At 38.8% G+C, this 18,780-nt stretch overlaps 1 protein-coding gene across 1 annotated transcript in view; it reads left to right on the top strand.

Moving 5' to 3' along the window:
• FAP (fibroblast activation protein alpha) overlaps positions 1–5,310 on the top strand; it is a 71,005-nt gene extending 65,695 nt beyond the window's left edge. The window contains 5 exon segments of the mRNA XM_047772746.1: positions 1,319–1,418; positions 2,482–2,546; positions 3,048–3,120; positions 3,383–3,456; positions 4,913–5,310. Of these exon segments, the coding sequence (XP_047628702.1) occupies positions 1,319–1,418; positions 2,482–2,546; positions 3,048–3,120; positions 3,383–3,456; positions 4,913–5,014 (414 nt within the window). The 3' untranslated portion in view covers positions 5,015–5,310.
• Positions 5,311–18,780: the final 13,470 nt, after the last annotated feature.

The following is an 18,780-nucleotide window of genomic DNA, read 5'->3' as shown; positions in this document are numbered from 1 at the left end:
CATTCTTCCTCTAACCATTGAATTCAGCAAAACAGTTTCACTTACTCCTCCATTCCATGTATTTCATGTGTTAAAACTAGACCCAAGCCACTGACCTGCAGCCTGCTATCACCGTGTGTCTGTCTCATCTCTCCTCTGCCCTGTAGGCTCTCCCTCCACCCTCTTTCACCCTCTCTCAAGACTGCCTGCCTTTTTGGTGGCAAAGGATGATTCAATCTCTTGTGCGGGACCCTAGAGCAAGAGATTTCCAATAGTTTCTGGTAATAAGGTCCTAAAAACAAGGCACGCCCTCAGTTAGAGAGTCACACTGTCCTCTTGATTTGTAGGGACTTTTCTGTGTTGGGGAAAGAATAAACACTGAGATATAAATCCCTTCCTAATCTAGCACATACATTTTGGGAGGTCCATGTCCCAGAACACTGCCTAATCCATATTCCCAGAAGAAACATCTCTTTTCCAGCATGTTAAACACAGACCAAATCTTTCTCCCAGCGGGAGAGGCAGCTTTATTGTGATGCTCTGTTCATTTCTCCATGTTTAGGGAAAGGTTCAAATATGCAAGTGACACAGGAGCACATCTCCTCCTGTCATCAGGGTCACATTTCTGTGTCACCTACTAATTCCCTGGGGAAGAAAACTGATGAGTGCGAAGCCTGCTCCTGACTCTCTAATTTGTGTCCTCTCTTTATTTCTTTGTTTTTCCATTAGACTGAGGAGGGTGGAAAACGTGAGATTTTTAAAGACACCAATGACTTTTCTGCCTTTGAGCTGCTATGCTCAAACAGAAATCCTTGAAACAGAATATATAGCTCTACCTTATACATAAATTCTATCCAAAAGGTTCTTATGTTCTTCCCTTGCTGTTCTGTTATGAAAATAAATAAGTAAATCCACAGATGTAAGTTGTACCTCATAGGACTTTTGCACCCTGAGAGAAGTATCTTGCTTTTTCATTTTGGAAAGGATCTTCTTCTTTTGTGAATTTCTTTTAAGTAAAAATCCTGTTTTTGGCCTGTAGCAAGGCCCTGGTTGGAAAGGAGGGGCGATTTTTGCAGAAAAGTTGCAATTATATCTCTCTCTTAAACTGTCCCTACCATGTTCTGATCAGTACACCAAGGATTTATAATTGACTAGGGATGAAATTGCTGTTAATGTCTGATGGAGTTTGCTGCCAAGGGTGCAGGACAGACATTTAATCTACCCTCGCCATATTCCCCAGTTCCCATTCACACTTATTTTGAGTAGAATTGCTATAAAAAATACGTTGGAGAGTTTATGAAAGTAAATCTGGGACTGACTCGTAACAATGTTTCTGCAGTCCTATGGAGGTTACGTTTCATCACTGGCCCTCGCCTCAGGAACTGGTCTTTTCAAATGCGGAATAGCAGTGGCTCCGGTCTCCAGCTGGGAATATTACGGTATGGAAACATTTCATAAATGTTGCTGCAAAAACATTTAACACATAATTACTCTATATTTAAGGTTGCTAGGAAAACAAATTATGCAGTAAAATTCACCCCAGCATCTCTGGGAAAAATATAATCTATAAATGAAGTTGTTTATATGATTCATTATAATCATGTTGCAACAATCAAAGAAATCTTAAGACCAGGAAGGATTCTTCCAAAATCCAACTTATGTTATTCTGTCCCAGAAACCTCATGCTTCCTGATGAATCAAGTCTTTAAAGTCAGAGTTCCCTCTGTTTTTGCAGGCACACAGGTGCAGCCTAACTGAATTTTAAGTGCATCTTAAGCAAAAGTCAGGCCAGGGCCAACCAATTCACCTCCATGCCACAGTTTGCAACTGCCAGTCAACATTGCCCCAGAAATCAAAGAAAGAAAAAAGTCTGTTTGAAAAGTACACTATCCTTGTGTGCCTATTTTTATGATTAACATCAATATAGGATGATTGTTTGGAATTAGCTCTAATAAATGCACAAAAATTAGCTTTCATCAGCTCCTCTTCCTTGTGTTGGGGTAGAAATGAGACAGTTGCAATGTGTAGGGAATCTTTATTCAGAGAAAAAAAAGTGTGTGTGTGTGTGTGTGTGTTTTGGGGGAGAAAGACTTGGGGGGACATAATTCCATCTCACATTAATTAAGACATTAATAAATGTACCAGAAGTGGCTGCATTTGTGATTTCTTTTAAAATATATTGAGGTCATTCTATGGGGTTATTCCTAGCTCAACATTCCTCCCACTTAAGAACTTTGGGTAAAAGTGAAAAAGCTTAAGACCAGCCTTTCTAATGTTAGCGCTTCTGTTTCCATAACCTTCTGCATTGCTTCTCCAGCCCCATATGGGCAACTTGCAGAGCAAATAACTTGGGTGGAGAGTTACAGTAAAGGAAAGAGAGAACCTTCCTGGACAGCTCCGCCTGGAAGATTGAGGAGCTGTTATCCAACTTGGGGGTCTTGTTGGTTAGTGAAATGACACACATCATGGGAAAACAACATATTCTTCTTGTGTATTTTACAGCATCTATCTACACAGAGCGATTCATGGGCCTCCCAACAAAGGACGATAACCTCGAGCATTACAAAGTAAGCTTTTCCTGTGTTATTGAGATCATTCATTTATTTCAGATGTGCTAAATAATTGTAAAGCAATCATTCGGAATTTACGCTTTTGCTGGGTCCCCAAGCAAATAAGATGATCTTTTGTCAGCTGCAAAACACCTCACCAGAAAGGAATTGACTCCTTTTGGGTTTGATTTTTTTCTTTCCTCATTTTCCCTTCCCTAACCTCCCTTTTCCTCCTCCTCCTCCCCACCCCCATCCCCTACACAGCTTGAGCGGGCATCATTTATGCCTAAGGTCTCACTCATATGTAACATATGACACATAAACTTTCAGTTTTTCAAACTAAGAATCAGATGGAAGTAATGCAAATGATGATGAAAATGTGTTTCTCTGACTCTTAAATATTTATCAACCAAAGCAATACATAATTTCAGTATTGGTGCTAAGTCCATTGCACAATGATTTAGCTAGTTTTCTATTAGAACTTGCAGCAACTAAATGTTAATTTTTCCTCTTTTCCAGAATTCAACTGTGATGGCAAGAGCAGAATATTTCAGAAATGTAGACTATCTTCTCATCCACGGAACAGCAGATGGTGAGGTTTAAGCAAGACTCTTACACATAAAAATACTGAGCCAGCATCACTTTGTTTAAGAAACATTAAGCATCCTCCTATGCCTGTGCTCAGGGTCAGTACCTAAGAGTCAGGGACATTTCCAGAAACGAGTGTGATTACTCACTGCTGACAATGTCAACTGCATGACTAGATAATTGTTGGTGTTCATTTCCAGGCAGTACATTGTCACTCTATGCTTTCTGGTATTTAACAGCACTTCAACTCTCTCTCTTTGTTGCAGATAATGTGCACTTTCAAAACTCAGCACAGATTGCTAAAGCTCTGGTTAATGCACAAGTGGATTTCCAGGCAATGGTACATAATTTCATTTTACTCACGTTCACGGCCTTAGACCCCTAACCTAAAAAGCAGAATCTTCTTATTGATTTATTTACACTAAAACCTGACAAATAGGCTGTGAGGGAGAGTGGGGCAGAACATTAGCAAATGAATCCTGGATATTTTATAAACTCCTCGAAGGACACTAGGCAAACCATGTCACCTTTACTGATCCCCGTCACGTCCTATATAAAATAAGGGCGTCCACAAGATTAAATGATCTTCTAGTTCATATCGCCCAGTAGTTCTGTGATCCTATGTACATAAGTAGCTGTGAGCTTAGAGTCCCTGTAAAACCTGAGTGTCCCGAAGCAGCTAGAAGATTTCTGTTTATTCAGGAAGAAGCAATCACAGAATATTATCAGACTTCAGAGGCTCCCTGAAGTCAGGCAGCTCCACTTGGAGTTAAAGGATCCTTTCATCTCTGTGTTCTCAGTGTCTGGAACATGTCTGGCTCATCACAGACACTCATATTTTTACATAGTGAATGAATGAATGAGTTATCTGTGAAATCCAGCTGCACAAGGAATGAGAAATGGATACCGAGAGAAAAATTAGGCAAAAGCCAAAGCAAGGGAGACTCTACCCCTGGGAGCTGCCCTTCCCCCTCTTCAAGGAGCATACAGTCTCCCTCAGCTGCTCATGTTGCACAAGAACCTAGAAAAGGAAATCCCCATCTTTTGGAAATTTTTTTTAAAATCATTTACCGAAGGCGAGGTGAGATTTTTCCGAAGTTTTTTTAAGCCCTCTTCACCCCATTTTTTTTGTTGTGACTCCCAAAGTAAATTCAACTCATTGGTATGTGGCGTAACATCAATAACTAGTAGCCATTTTTATTCAGTGAAAACATTACTCTTAGTGGCATCATTCCAGCAATAAAGTTTAAATTTATAATACCACTTCCCTGGATTTTTTTTTTTTTTTAATGATACTGTGTTTAACTCCTAGAAAGGGTGCTTACCATGACATGTGTTGTGAATTTTCTGCAGGAGAGGAGAGGAGTTAGATTCAGAGGCTAAACGCTTCATGGAATTTTTGAGCTAGAAAGCGCCTTAGAGAAAATCAAAACCAACCCTCTCATTTTTTTCAAATGAGGAAACCAAACTCCGGAGAAACAAAGTAATCAATTCAGCACTTCAGCTCAGGAACTGGGCCTGCCTCCTGGTCCCCCAGGATGTGGGCTCCTGGGAAAGCTCAGGCACTGAGATTGCAAATAAAAGTTTGAAAAACATGAGACGGTAGTGAGGGTCAACAAAAAGGCTTTATATCTTTCTGTTCCAGAAGTTTGCATGTAAACTGTTTTATTTATGCAAGTATTCTTAAATAGAATTTCATCCATGATGTTAGAAAAATTATCAGGTCCTGAGAGCACAAAAAGTCATTCCTCATGTAGCTGTAAGAATAAAATAGGTTTCTTGCCTTTGTGTTTCAGTGGTACTCAGACCAGAACCACGGCATATCCGGCCTCTCCACGAAGCACTTATACACCCACATGACCCACTTCCTAAAGCAATGTTTCTCTCTGCCAGACTGAAAACGATGCAGGTACAAGATTGTATTACAATCTGAACACTCCCTATAAATGCCCCAGACCCCTGGCTTTTTACTCTTTATGCTCTTAAATGTTGGTATAAACAACTAATGAATATTGTTCTAAAGGCTGACAGAAAATTCAGAGGACTCAGAAATTCAACTTAAATATTGTTTACATTTTTCTGGCACCCTTGGAAGAAGAGAAAAGGAGGCCAGGACTTTTGCTTTGGACACAGGCAGTGTTGTATCACTTGTTTGTCTGAAGGAAAAAAAATAAAGGCAGAAGTTGAAATGCTATTATTTTCTCTGTGTGCATTAATTTCAGGTTCCAGTTTCTATCACTGAAAGAAATCCTTGTGTTTGAAAAATATTGGGGTGGTCACGGAAGAGAAAAATGTAGAAGCAGTTTTGGATTTTTGTAATTAGAGTTCCACATGCTGGAACAAATAACCCTGAGTGTGCAAAAGCATTGTTCAGAAATCAGGTTGGCGACGCGCATAGTAGTAGAGGCACCCTGACATTTGCACCCTGCTGTCCCTCCCAGAAATGTTTATCAAATTTCTCCCAGAAGATTTCTTCAACATTGCCAGAAGCATTTGATAAAGTCAGAATTTTGAATCCAGGCTCCTTTTAAGAAATGCTTCAAATTTGGAAATGTTCCGATTTTGTATCTCTTTTTAGAATGAGTAATGGTAACTGTTTTCAGATTGCTAAACCACACCAAACTAAATAAAACAAAAAATTAAATAAGATGGACATCAATAGCTGGAGAGGAAAAAATGTTACATCTAAGAGATATTCTGGGGTTTTAGTTCTATGTTAAAGGGTTTATTTTAAAAAGAGAGGGAGAGAAAAAAAAAAAAAAAGAAAAGAAAAGAAGAGCCATAATGCCTGCAATCCCAAAGGCAGTGCTCTGCCAGTAACTGTCCCTTCAATTAGAAACGCAGGCAGCTTGCCATCTCTGTGATTGCCACAGAATTAAAAAGATCCACACCAGGTCACCAGAAGATATTTCTTAAATGGATGTTGAAAGTATCCATGAAGCCACTGCTGGGGACTTTCCACTGACATGGTTCCAACATTGGATGCCTTCCACTGACATGGTTCCAACATTGGATGCCCTGGGGTCATTCCTCCGTAGCCCTAGCTTGATTCTTCCCAGTTGCAAGTAGAAGGCCTCCTGCCTTCTGTCATGCTGTCTAGTCAGAAGCATCAATCCAGAAATGACCTCTTGGAGCAGGGAGAGGCCTCCAAGGTCCTACACCACAGACTCCTCTAGAGTTTTCAGCCTTTCTCAGTCCAGAACTCCTTCTACTATGACTTTCTGAAATCGTGCCTCCCACTCAGTCCATATAGTGCCACCTCCCCTGTTAGGAAGGGTATTTTGTGAAGGTCAAGGAGCCTAGGCAACACCCTTCCAGATTCAGGACCAGCCACAGCCTCTCTCTGTATGTCCATGAAACTGCTGATGCCCTGGGGGTCAGAGGAAAGCTACCATCCTCCCTTCTTGCTCAGTACAGAGCAGCCCCTGAAGCAAGCCCAGGTGATTTCCACATAACTTTCTCCCCATTCGCTTTCCCCAGCTAGGAAGTGGAAACTAGCCAACAGTCATTTCCTAACTCTCTGTCAAGAGAGACAACTAGGCAATGACAAATAATAAGAAGGTCTCATTACCCCCAACTTCTTTTCAGCCTTTGTAGAGTATGCAAAGCCAGCGTTTAATACCAAGGTGCAAAAGTGGTCTCCAGAGTCAGGCCTTTGTTCTCATTGTCACAGAAGAAACTTCCACAAGATAGATCCCAAGGAAAAACCTCCACGGTCTACAAAATAATATTGTAGGAGCCCATTGTGGCTCAGTGGTTAACGAATCCGACTAGGAATCATAAGGTTGCAGGTTCTCAATCCCTGGCCTTGCTCAGTGGGTTAGGGGTCCGGTGTTGCAGTGAGCTGTGGTGTAGGCTGCAGATGTGGCTCAGATCCCACATTGCTGTGGCTCTGGCGTAGGCTGGTAGCAACAGCTCCAATTGGACCCCTAGCCTGGGAACCTCCACATGCCAAGGGTGCAGCCCTAGAAAAGGCAAAAAGACAATAATAATAATAATAATAACAATGATGTAGATATTTGATGTATAACATGTTCATCATCACAGAAAGTGCTTTTGGATGGTACTATCCTGAAAGAATCTTCGCAGACCATATCTTGGAACATAGCATATGGTAGAAGCTCACCAAGCATTGAATGAGTGAAGGACTCATAAAGACTTGGGTTTTCTACATCACTGTTGATGCAGCTTTCCTTGACCCCCTCAGGTAGATTCATCCAAGTGCTCCTCAGGACCATTTATTCATTCATTCAGCAAACATTTATTGAGTCTGTCTGTATACCTGACATTGTGCAAGTCTTTGAGGATACACAGGAGAGCAAGGCAGCAACCAGAGTGGCAGGCATGTTTTTTTTTTTTTTAATGATCACATTTTGTGCAGCTTTGCTAGGTTTTTCTTTTGCCTTGGAAGATAAAACGTACATAAAGTACAAAGATTTTAGGAGAAAATATCAAACTAAAAGGGATGATTAAAGTCTCACTTTTTCTATTTGTAGTGAGTTGTAATAATAACTATCCCTTGCCACATTTATTCTTGCATATGAGATTTGGGGGGGAGGATGTCCCAACACCTTAATTTATGCTGTAGAGTATAATAATCATATATCACAAACTTGAGATTTGCATGCATTCATTCAACAAATGCAATTGCAAGCCATTGATTTAGGTGCTATAGGTGACCCCCCCCACACACACAAAAAAGATATGTGTATTAAACAGTAGGCATGTCTATAGGCAGAACCTAAAGCTTGTAAAGATGAGAAATGAATGTAACTACACTGCAAATTCAAATGAGATCAGCCCTCTGGGGGTGGGATTCTAATATATGTAAGAGGGAAACCATAAAAAAATGATACCATCTCAAAATCTCAAGTTTTAATCCTGAATTGCTGGCCTTAGAGCTATTTTTAAAGGTTTCAAAATTCAAAGTGACAATTGAATATTTATTAGAGTGAATGAGAAAGAAAGCAAGAAAATGGGTATTTTGTTAAATTTAATACAAATGAGAGAATTTTAATTGAGAGTTAAATTAAAAAAAAATCTACTCCAAAGTATAAAGTGTATGATTTATTTCCTTCAAGAAACATTTTTTGAACACCTATGCTGTGCGTGGCAGTATCCTGGGATGTACTGCAGGGGTCACAAAGATGAATATATCTGACAAGTTCTCCATTTCTAGACTGCTTCGGTAAAGGCAACTTAACGAATCTGATTTTCCCAACATTTGAGCATTTTTCAGAAACTGACAGATCTTTATGCAAATGTTGTTGCCAAGCTGTTTGTAATGGTGAAATTATACTTTGACAGTAACTCTTTAAAATATATTAAACCCAGCTAAGGTTTTTTTTGAAATGTTGCCAATTAAGTGACTTTAATGAGCTTCTTGATGGTAATGTAATTAAAATTCAGATGTTCTAATTGTAAAAAAAAAATACAGTTCTGGGAAACTTAACAGTAAAATAAGCAAATGTAAAATGAAGTAGGGCTAATTTAAATGGTGATTATGTGGTCTTCTGAGAAGATTCTACCAAAACAATGCTTTCAATTATCTTGTTTGTAAAAAAGAAAGGAGGCATCTACAGATATCTTAAATGTATCCAATGAAGCAGATATTTTATCTAATAAAACAGATTTTAAAATTCTGAACACTGTGAGTCATTCTCAGCTTGTGAAAGGAGAACTGCTAAAACACTTCCTTGACTTTATGGACAGGTACCTTGGCAATCTGAAGTGAAATAATTTCTAATTCAGGGAGAAATGAGTGCCTGGACCTTACCAAGATATTCACAGGGAAAAAGATCTGGCTCCTAGAAAAAGTCTCTATTGACCACCTGCTCAGATTATTGGCATGTGACACTAGCATGCTGGTCGCAGACACTTCTTTCTAACACACAGGTAATGTCTTTGGCAAGCTAGAGCAGTGTGATTTCATTCTATTGGCCTCTAATTAATACTCCATCACTTCCTTGACTTACTTTAAAAATGCCTTTGACAATATATGAATTAACAAATATTCATTGATGCAACATTACATCCTTTGCTGGGTAGTTACACAGAGTCTATGTCATATGTGTCAGAGAGGGACAATCAATGCCACCATGATTTGATGACCCGCCCCCTTCTTTTATAATTACTAGTCATGGACAAGCAAATACCAGAATGCCTTTGCTAGCCATGAGTTATTGGGAGCAGGAATTTTTTTCCTCGTTACAGCAGGTGAATTGTTGAATAAAGTGTTTCTTAATGAAACACTTAAAATGATAGAAAATTGTTTGTATGCCAAAAAACTACTATCCATTCATGCTTGATTCAGTTTGTTATTGAAACATCCTTTCAGGTATTTATGGACATAAAAGAAAATTTTTGATAGGATATAAAATTTGCTCATATCACACTCACACTAAGCTAAATTTCTAGCTTTAAGAGATGATAAAAAGTGATGATGCTTTGATATATGGCAGTGCCAACAGGAAACAATGTTACTCTCTCATTTTCTTTAGAAGATTAGAGCAATACTTTGCAATAGTGTAAATGCTTCCCTTTCAAATGAAATGCAAGATAGCTATTATACCAATTCTTTTAAATATGCTATGTTGAGTATCACTTATTTTAGAGGTAATGGATGGTAGTGGGTAAGGGCACAGATACTAAAGTTAGTCTACCTGGTTTGAATCCCAGCTCAGCAACCTACTAGCTTGGTAACTTTGGTCAGCTTTGATACCTTCTTTCTATTTCAGTTTCCTTGTGTATGAAATAGGAGTTATGAATAGTTCACCCCATGGCATTGTTTGAAGATTTAAATTAATTTTTATTCATAGAGCTAATAGTGAGTATATAGTAAGTATTTTGGAAGGGTCTGCTAGATACATAAAGTGAGCCACTTTTTAGCTGGCATTTTCAGTAAGTTAATTTTCAAGAAGTTAGTAGTCTGCATCAGAGGCCAATAGTTCCTTTCCTGTGTCAGTACATTTAGTATATATGCCAGGATCATCCATCACTTATAAATGAATCTCTGCCTTTTTCTGAAATAATGCAGCCTTTTAGGAAGAATTAATGAAGAAGTCAAGGAAGCTCATGGATCTTAGAATCTTGAATGAGGATCTTAGAATCTTTTTTTTTTTTTCTTCAGTCTATTTAGGGCCGTACCTATGGCACATGGAAGTTCCCAAGCTAGGTGTAGAATGGAGCTGCAGCTGCCAGCCTACACCATAGCCGCAGCAACGCAGGATCCTGGCTACATCTGCAAACTACACCACAACTCACAGCAAGACTGGATCCTTAACCTACTGAGCAAGTCCAGGGATCAAACCTGTGTCCTCATGGATAATAGATTCACTACTGCTGAGCCGCAACAGGAACTCCAGGAAGACAGACACAAGGGAAATGTATGCTTGAACATGGACAGTTCCTCACCCTCCACCCCTTACACACAACCTATAAAGTCCTGCATAGTTACTTCTGTTCTGGCCCTGTCTCCATCGTTCTCTTTGCCCTCCAAACTCCAACCACACCAGTCTACTCACTGGGTTTCATGTGTGTGTGTGTGCACAGACCAAGCTTACTTCTGTTTCAGGGCCTCAGATGTGGATTTCTCATGTTTTCATTTAACTGTTCCTTTCCATCTGGGTCTCAGCCCAAATGCTTCTACCTTAGAGAAGATGTCTCTGGATTTAACAGTCACTGAACTTAATGTTGCTACTTCCGCAGCCAGAGACCTCCAACCACAATATCTAATTTTGTTTTCTTGATAGCACTGTAGCTACCAGAGATTAGTTTATTTAGACAGATGCTTGTTACCTATTTCTCCCACTCAGATATAAACTCTCTTTGCACAGGGACCCCATGTGTCTTTTCACCTCTCTGCACCCAGGGCCTTAAGAGTCTTTGGAATAAGGTAGGAAGAGCTTTGTAAATATTTGCTGAATGTATTCCCACATTCTGTGGATAGGAAGGCCCATGAAACTAGAATCCTTGTGTGTAATCTCACAGTGGAAAAATACCTCACTCTTTCCGGAAAGGAGTATGTAATAGAAACTTGCCCTTTCCCCTTCAAAGTAAAGAGAAAGAAAAAAAAAAATTCCTGGCAGCAGGTGGCCCTAAGTTAGGAGAATAAGGTTAGGGGGGACAGGAATCTTAGCCAGAGATCTAAGAAGTTCATCTTTAGAACAAAAATAATTTAGGTTAGGAAATAGAAACCAACCCACTGAACTGCCCCTAGATGACACTGCAGACTGAGGGAGCTTGGCACAAAACGTTCAGATTGGAAAAATTCAAAAGGCTCTGGAATTCTATTGACTATTTTCTCATCTTTCATTTTTAAAAAAGGAGTTTTAAAAATAGACTTTCCTGGAGTTCCCGTCATGGTGCAATTATTAGCGAATCCGACTAGGAACCATGAGGTTGCGGGTTCGGTCCCTGCCCTTGCTCAGTGGGTTAACGATCCGGCATTGCCACAAGCTGTGGTGTTGGTCATAGACTCGGCTTGGATCCTGTTGTGGCTCTGGAGCAGGCCAGAGGCTACAGCTCTGATTAGACCCCTAGCCTGGGAACCTCCATATGCTGCGGGAGCGGCCCAAGAAATGGCAAAAAGACAAAAAAAAAAAATAGATAAATAAAAAAATAAAGACTTTCCTGAGCAAATAGATTTCAAGTACTCATGGTTTCTTTCACATTGTAAAACAAGGATACTCATGCCTTATACTGTTTCTCTCTTCTGATAGGTAGGTCATAAGTTCAAACCCTGAACATTGTGTCATTTGGTTCTTTTAAATTCAGATTATAAACTTGGCATCAACAAAAATAAGCCAATGACATACGTCTTCCAAATGTTGTACATTCAAGATCATATTTTTTTATTTGACCATTCAACATGTGTGAACTGAATTTTCTAAGATTTTATTGATGCAGCTGAGTATATGCAAAACTGAGTATCTGAAATTCTATTAATGCAGCCTCGGGTATCTGCAAAACTGCCAAATAGAATCAAGAGAACTGGATTCTCATTCTTAGGATTTGGGCAAGCTCCTTCTTTTCCTGAGATTTCCTTACTTTCTTCATGTGCCCCAGTTACTGGGCTAAATCCATGGCTTTGCAAGCCCTAAGAATTCTATGTTCCATTAGGGATATTACTAGGTAGTTTATAGGACCTAAACCATCTTCTAAAAAGAGACTTTTAGGTTGGATTAGGAGTCAATCCCATGTTTTAATTCACTCTTTCCTCCCCTGGATCTTATTAGCTTCTGGGATGATAATGGTTGCACTGAAGATTTCTGTTTCCTTTCTATACAGAGCTCTCATGGGTCTCTTTTGAGGCTCTATTCATAGAATTTCTCCAATCTTGTGTCTGGAGAAACACTGAGGTTGATGTGTTCTCCCTGACTTGGGTGGTACAGCTGAGGCTAGTGACCCACCATGGCACTTTGCTTGATGCTGATATGATAATATTCTCAAAGCAGTTGTCATCCCCATCCACCATCTTCCTTTTTTTTTTTTGGTTTATAGGGCTGCATTCGTGGCATATGGGGGTTCCCAGGCTCGGGGTCTAATCAGAGCTGTAGCCGCTGGCCTATGCCAGAGCCACAGCAACGCAGGATCCAAGCCGCATCTGCAAACTATACCACAGCTCACGGCAATGCTGGATCCTTAACCCACTGAGGAAGGCCAGGGTCAAACCCGCAACCTCATTGCTCCTAGTCAGATTCATTAACCACTGAGCCACGACAGAAACTCCATCCACCATCTTCCTTGATGAGACTGATTTTATGTGAATTAAATTGATAATTGAATCTTATATTGGACAAATATAATGGATTCCTTGGAGTAGAGTACCCAATCTCAAGCAACTGCTGAGGCCAAGTAGGCAATCAGAATGAATGAAACAAACCAAGGAGGGGGTCACAATGTCTCAGTAACGTAAGGGTAGAACTCAGGCAAACTGGTGAGTGCATCTAAAGGGATAACAACCACTGATTCAAGCTGTTGCCATGTGAAATATAGGCCTATTATTTCCTGATTTTCTTCAAGAGAAACCAGAAAATTGGGTTGTTAAATGTAAACCCTCTCTCAATTTTGAACCCTTGACAACTAATATATGAGTAAAGAAAACTCATCCATGTGCCAGATTTGGTCTGTGGGTATCAATTTCTATTTTAAGTAATAATTTATTTGCCTTTTTTGAATGTCAGTTATATACCAAGTATTCCATAAATATTATTCTATTTCATTCCCCAAACTACAAAGTGAAAATTTTTTAAATGAAAATATGTATATTTCTGATTAGAACATATGATACAAATGATGGCACTTAGCTAAGATTCTAGAGGCTCAGATCTGCTGGACTACGGTCTTCCCGCTGCCACCAAAACCCCTCCATGTATTATAGGCAGTGCCACATGTATGGTATTCCAGAGGAGAATGTGCAATATGCCTCTTCAGATGGCTTTGTTATATATTACAGTCATTAATCAAATGTTCAATAGAGAGTATTAGTAAACACAACCCTAGCAGCATATCGTCAGTCGCTATTAGAATGTAAGCACAGTTAATGAAGTAGCCATTAAATGACTGATTAAATAAACATTGGTAAGGTGGCTTTGAAAATGGAGTTTTGTGCCTCCTTCTATAACTTGGTGACTTCTACAGAGATTGCATCTTGTTTCTGGACCCAGAAACATTTTGTGTGTGTACAGGCAAGCCATCCAATATGTAAATCCAACTCGTGACTGGATTCAAAATTACATTAGCTTTCCAACCTTCCCATCACTTCTTCTCCACTCATCAGTATTTCTTCTGGATGTCTTCTCTCTAATGTCACCCCTGCTCTCTGTCTTCCTGCACCCGTTATCCTACCAGCTCCCACACCATAGCCATGGAGCTACAGAAGGGGGCAGGATAAGGGGGAAGCTTCTAAGATACCACAGAAGAATGGTCCCCAAATTGGCATCGAGTGTATCTTGCCAACAGCACTCAGGCTGCCAAAGCAGAGGCTCCAAAAATAAACAATGAAAGTGTAAACCTGAGGTTTTATGCCTCCAGATTAGGTTTTTAGAAAAAACTCAAAAAGTAAAAATGTAAAAATTCCATGGAAAATAAGCATTTTGTATCTCTCCTCTGTTTTTAGTGAGCGGCTATCAGTGTAAGCTTTTAAAAAATCACATGTGTGCCTCCAGGTTGCCAAAGCACTTTCAACATATTCTGAGTACTTTTATTATTTACTTTCTCAAGTTACAGTATCAGGAGCCATAAAATATTGTTTACATAACCTTCTTTGGTGAAAAGCTGTGCCCAGTGAAACCTGCTATAGGAAACCCTAGTATCATTTCCTTGACATAGACTTAGAGTCTTTTGCATGGTATTTCCTCTTAACAGGTATTAGTTAGTAATTTATCGTTATCAAAGCGTTAAAGATTTGTGGCAAACCTTAAAAATAGCTATTCAATATTCACATCATCCTGTATCATATTTCCCAGAAAATAAGTAAAGTCAAGGAAACTATGGATGCAACAGTCAATATGTGTAATTTGTTAAAATATATAATTTTTTCATTGAAATTTTATTCATTTTTCAAAAAGGATTTTATGTATCATATACACAGTTTGCACATATGCTGTATATGTAGAATACATATATTTACATTTGTTTTTATATACATGTACATATGTATATATAAAAAACTATAAATAACTTTAAGGTCCAATATCTAGAATATAAGGAACTCTTACAATTCAACAACACAATTAAAAAATGAGTAAAGGACTTGAGTCGATATTTCTTCAAAGTTATAATCGTGGTCAATAAGCACATGAAAGCATGTTCCATATCCTTTGTCATTAGGGAAATGCAGATCAAAACCACAATGAAGTACCACTTTACACCAACCAAGATGGCTATTATAAAGAAAAGAAGTGTTGGCAAAGATATGGATAAATTGGAACCCTCATATATTGCTGGCAGTAATGTAAAATGGTTCAGCTGCTGTGGAAAACAGTTTAGCAGTTCTTCTGAAAGTTAAACATAGAATTACCATACAATATAGCAATTCCACTTCTAGGTATATTCCCCAAAGAATTGAAAACAGATTCTCAAACAAATAGGCATGTTCATAGAAGCGCTGATGCACAGTAGTCAAACGGTGGAAATAGCCCAAATGTCCATCAGTGGTGGAATGGAAGAACAAATTCTGGTACATATATGTACCAGATATATATACCAGATATAATGTACATTATTCAGCCATAAAAAGAAATAAGTATTGATACATGCTACAATATGAATGAACTGAAAAAAACAGGTTAAGTGAAAGAAGCCCAGACACAAAAGGCTATTTATGATTCCATTTACATGGTGTATCCAGAATAGGTAAATCCAGAGATAGAAATTGGATTGGTGGCTGCCAAAGGATGAGAAAAGACTGTTTAACGGATAAGGTGTATTTTTTTATTTTGGAGTGATTGAAATGTTTTGGTAGTAGATGGTGTTAGAGGTTGCACAACATTGTGAATGTACTAAATACAACTGAAATGTTCATTTTAAGGATTTTATTATGTGAATTTAATCTAAGTAATTATTTTTAAAATCTGATTTAAAAACTTTATTTGTAAAGATTTTCAATATAAGTAACCCATAAGAACAATAGCACAATGTCTAAAATCAGTAGACTCAAGTTTTTAATCTAGGAGAAGAGTATATGCCAGGATATTGGGCTCTCTTGGGTGCTTTATAACTATTTATTTTGGTCCATCCTCATTGCCAATAAAAGGAATATTTTTATTCTCAATTAAAGAAAAAAAGAATTAAGGAATTCCTGCTGTGACACAACAAGATCAGTAGCATCTTGGAAGTACTGGGACGTAGGCATGATCCCCAGCCCGGCACAGTGGGTTAAGGATCCAGTGTTGTCCTAGCTGTGGCTTAGGTCACAGCTGTGGCTTGGGTCTGATTCCCTGGCCCAGGAACTCCATATGCTGCGGGGTGGCAAAAAAAAGGGAAAAAAGAAAAAAGTTAACTATTCACAATAACAAAGACATGGAAACAACCCAAATGTCTATTGACAGATGATTGGATTAGGAAGAATTGATATATATATATATATATATATATATATATATATATATATATATATACACACACACACACACACACACACACACACACACACACACAATGGAATACTACTCAGCCATAAAAAAGAAAAAATAATGCCACTTGCAGCAACATGGATGGAACTAGAGACTCTCATACTGAGTGAAGTCGGTCAGAAAGAGAAAGACAAATACCATATGATATCACTTATATCTGCAATTGAATATATGGCACAAATGAAACTTTCCACAGCAAAGAAAATCATGGACTTGGAGAACAGACTTATGGTTGTCAAGGGGAAGGGGGAGGGGGAGGGAGTGGGATGGATTGGGAGCTTGGGGTTAATAGATTCAGGCTATTACCTTTGGAATGGATTAGCAATGAGATCCTGCTGTGTAGCACTGGGAGCTATGTCTGGTCACTTATGATGGAGCCTGATAATGTGAGAAAAAAGAATGTATACATGTATGTGTAGCTAGATCACCATGCTATACAGTAGAAAATTGACAGACCACTGTAAGCCAGCTATAATGGGAAAAAAATTATATATATATATATATATATATATATATATATATATATATATATATAAGTTAAAATGTGTCATACTGATTTAAATAGTCATCATTCACACCACCACCACTTGGGACACAGAATAGATGAAACCTGTAGAATGCACCTCCCTCAGTCAATATAGATGCATACCTTACATGTTATGAGCATTCAAAACACTTTGACTTCTCAATAATAAGATATTCACTTGTCTGACTCAAATTCTGCTCTTCCAACTCCCTGCTCAATTGCACTCAGCACAGCAGCTCTTCCAAAATGGCTTTTTCAAATATCCAACCTCAGGCTGCCTCCTTTTTTTGTTCCTCGAATTCTGTCTTCACATCAGTCTAGAGAGAACTATAAGAACAGGCTCTCTTGGCCAAGACATGTCTCATTCATGCCCTGCTCTCAATCCCATACTCTTTCAATGTCCCCAGCTTCTTCACCAGAAAGTGGAATCTGCAGCTGTTGAAAGGGCAAAAATTCTCTAAAACTCATGGATCTTTTTCTTTAAAAATGGAATCTGGAGTTCCCTTGTGATGCAGTGGTTAAGGATCTGGCATTGTCACTGCAGCAACTCAGGTTTTTGCTATGGTGTGTGTTCGACCCGTGGCCCAGAAACTTCCATATGCTTCGGGTGCGGCTGAAAAAATAAATAAATGAAATCTCCACAGTCACTTTGGAAGGCAGTTTGGCAGTCTCACAACAAGTTAATCATAGAGTTATCATAACCCAGCTGTTCTACTTCTGGAATTCTTCTTTATAATTCTCCTAGAATTTAGAGTTCTCATTGTGGTACGGTGGGTTAAGAATCCAACTAGTACCCATGAGGATGTGGGTTTAATCCCTGGCCTTACTCAGTGGTTAGGGATCTGGCATTGCTGTGGCTGTGGCATAGGTCAGCAGCTGCAGCTCCACTTAGACCCCTAGCCTGTGCAGTTCCATATGCTGCAGGTGTGGCCTTGAAAAAAAAAAAAAGAATTCTCGTAGAATTCAACTTTAAACTTTGCCTAAGAGAATTAAAAATGTCCAGATGAAAACATGTACTCAGATGTTTATAGAGCATTATTTATAAAGCTCTAGGGTATAAACAACCCGTGTTCATTGATTTTTAAACAAAATGTGTTATATACGTGCACTGGAATATTATGCAGTCGTAAAAGAAATGATATACTGATTCATGCTATAAAATTGATAAACCTTGAAAATACTGTGCTAAAAAAGTCAATGCAAAAGGCCATGTATTAAGTGATTCCATTCATATGAGATGTACAGAATAGGCAAATATGTGGAGAGAAAGTAGATTAGTGGTTTTCAGGGGCTGGGAAAGGTGCAATGAGGAGGAGCAACTGCTAATAGGTACAGGGTTTCTTTTAAGGGTGATGAAAAGGTTCTGGAAGTAGACAGTGGTTATAGTTATACAACATTATGACTACATTAAAAACCAGTGAATCATACACTTTTTAAAAAGCTATACTATAAAATACCTGGAATTGCCAACTGTTTAATCTCTAGACATCCTGCTATCTTAGCCATCTGGAGGCTGTGAATGGATTCAGGCAGAAGTCAAGACATTCCAAGGAGGTTAGGAGATTCTGTCTGGATTCCCATCTCTGCTTTGCAGAGCCTTCCTCTAGAAAGGCATTATGGTTTGGATTCAGATCCAGATGTGGTTTTAAGCAACATGGTTGCCTCTGCTAAGCCTTGTATCATTATTTGTAAAACAGAGGCAAAAATATTTAACTTACTGTGTATTGTATCGCGAGGATTAGACAATAATATACTCAAAGAGTTTTGCTTTTAGTAGGCATTAATTCATGATAGCTATTTCTTTTCTTTTTATTTTGTTCTTTCTTTCTTTTCATTCTTTTTTTTTTTTTTAAATGGACACACCTGCAACATATGGAAGTTCCCAGGCTAGGGATTGAATCCTAACCACAGATAAGGCAATGCCGGATCCTTAACCCACTGTGCCAGGGCAGAGAATCAAACCCACACTTCCACAGTGACCTGAGCCACTGTAGTCAGATTC

This window comes from Phacochoerus africanus, chromosome 3 (genome assembly GCF_016906955.1).
Source record: "Phacochoerus africanus isolate WHEZ1 chromosome 3, ROS_Pafr_v1, whole genome shotgun sequence".
In the NCBI taxonomy this organism is placed as follows: domain Eukaryota; kingdom Metazoa; phylum Chordata; class Mammalia; order Artiodactyla; family Suidae; genus Phacochoerus; species Phacochoerus africanus.
This window is presented reverse-complemented; position numbering and strand designations above follow the sequence as displayed.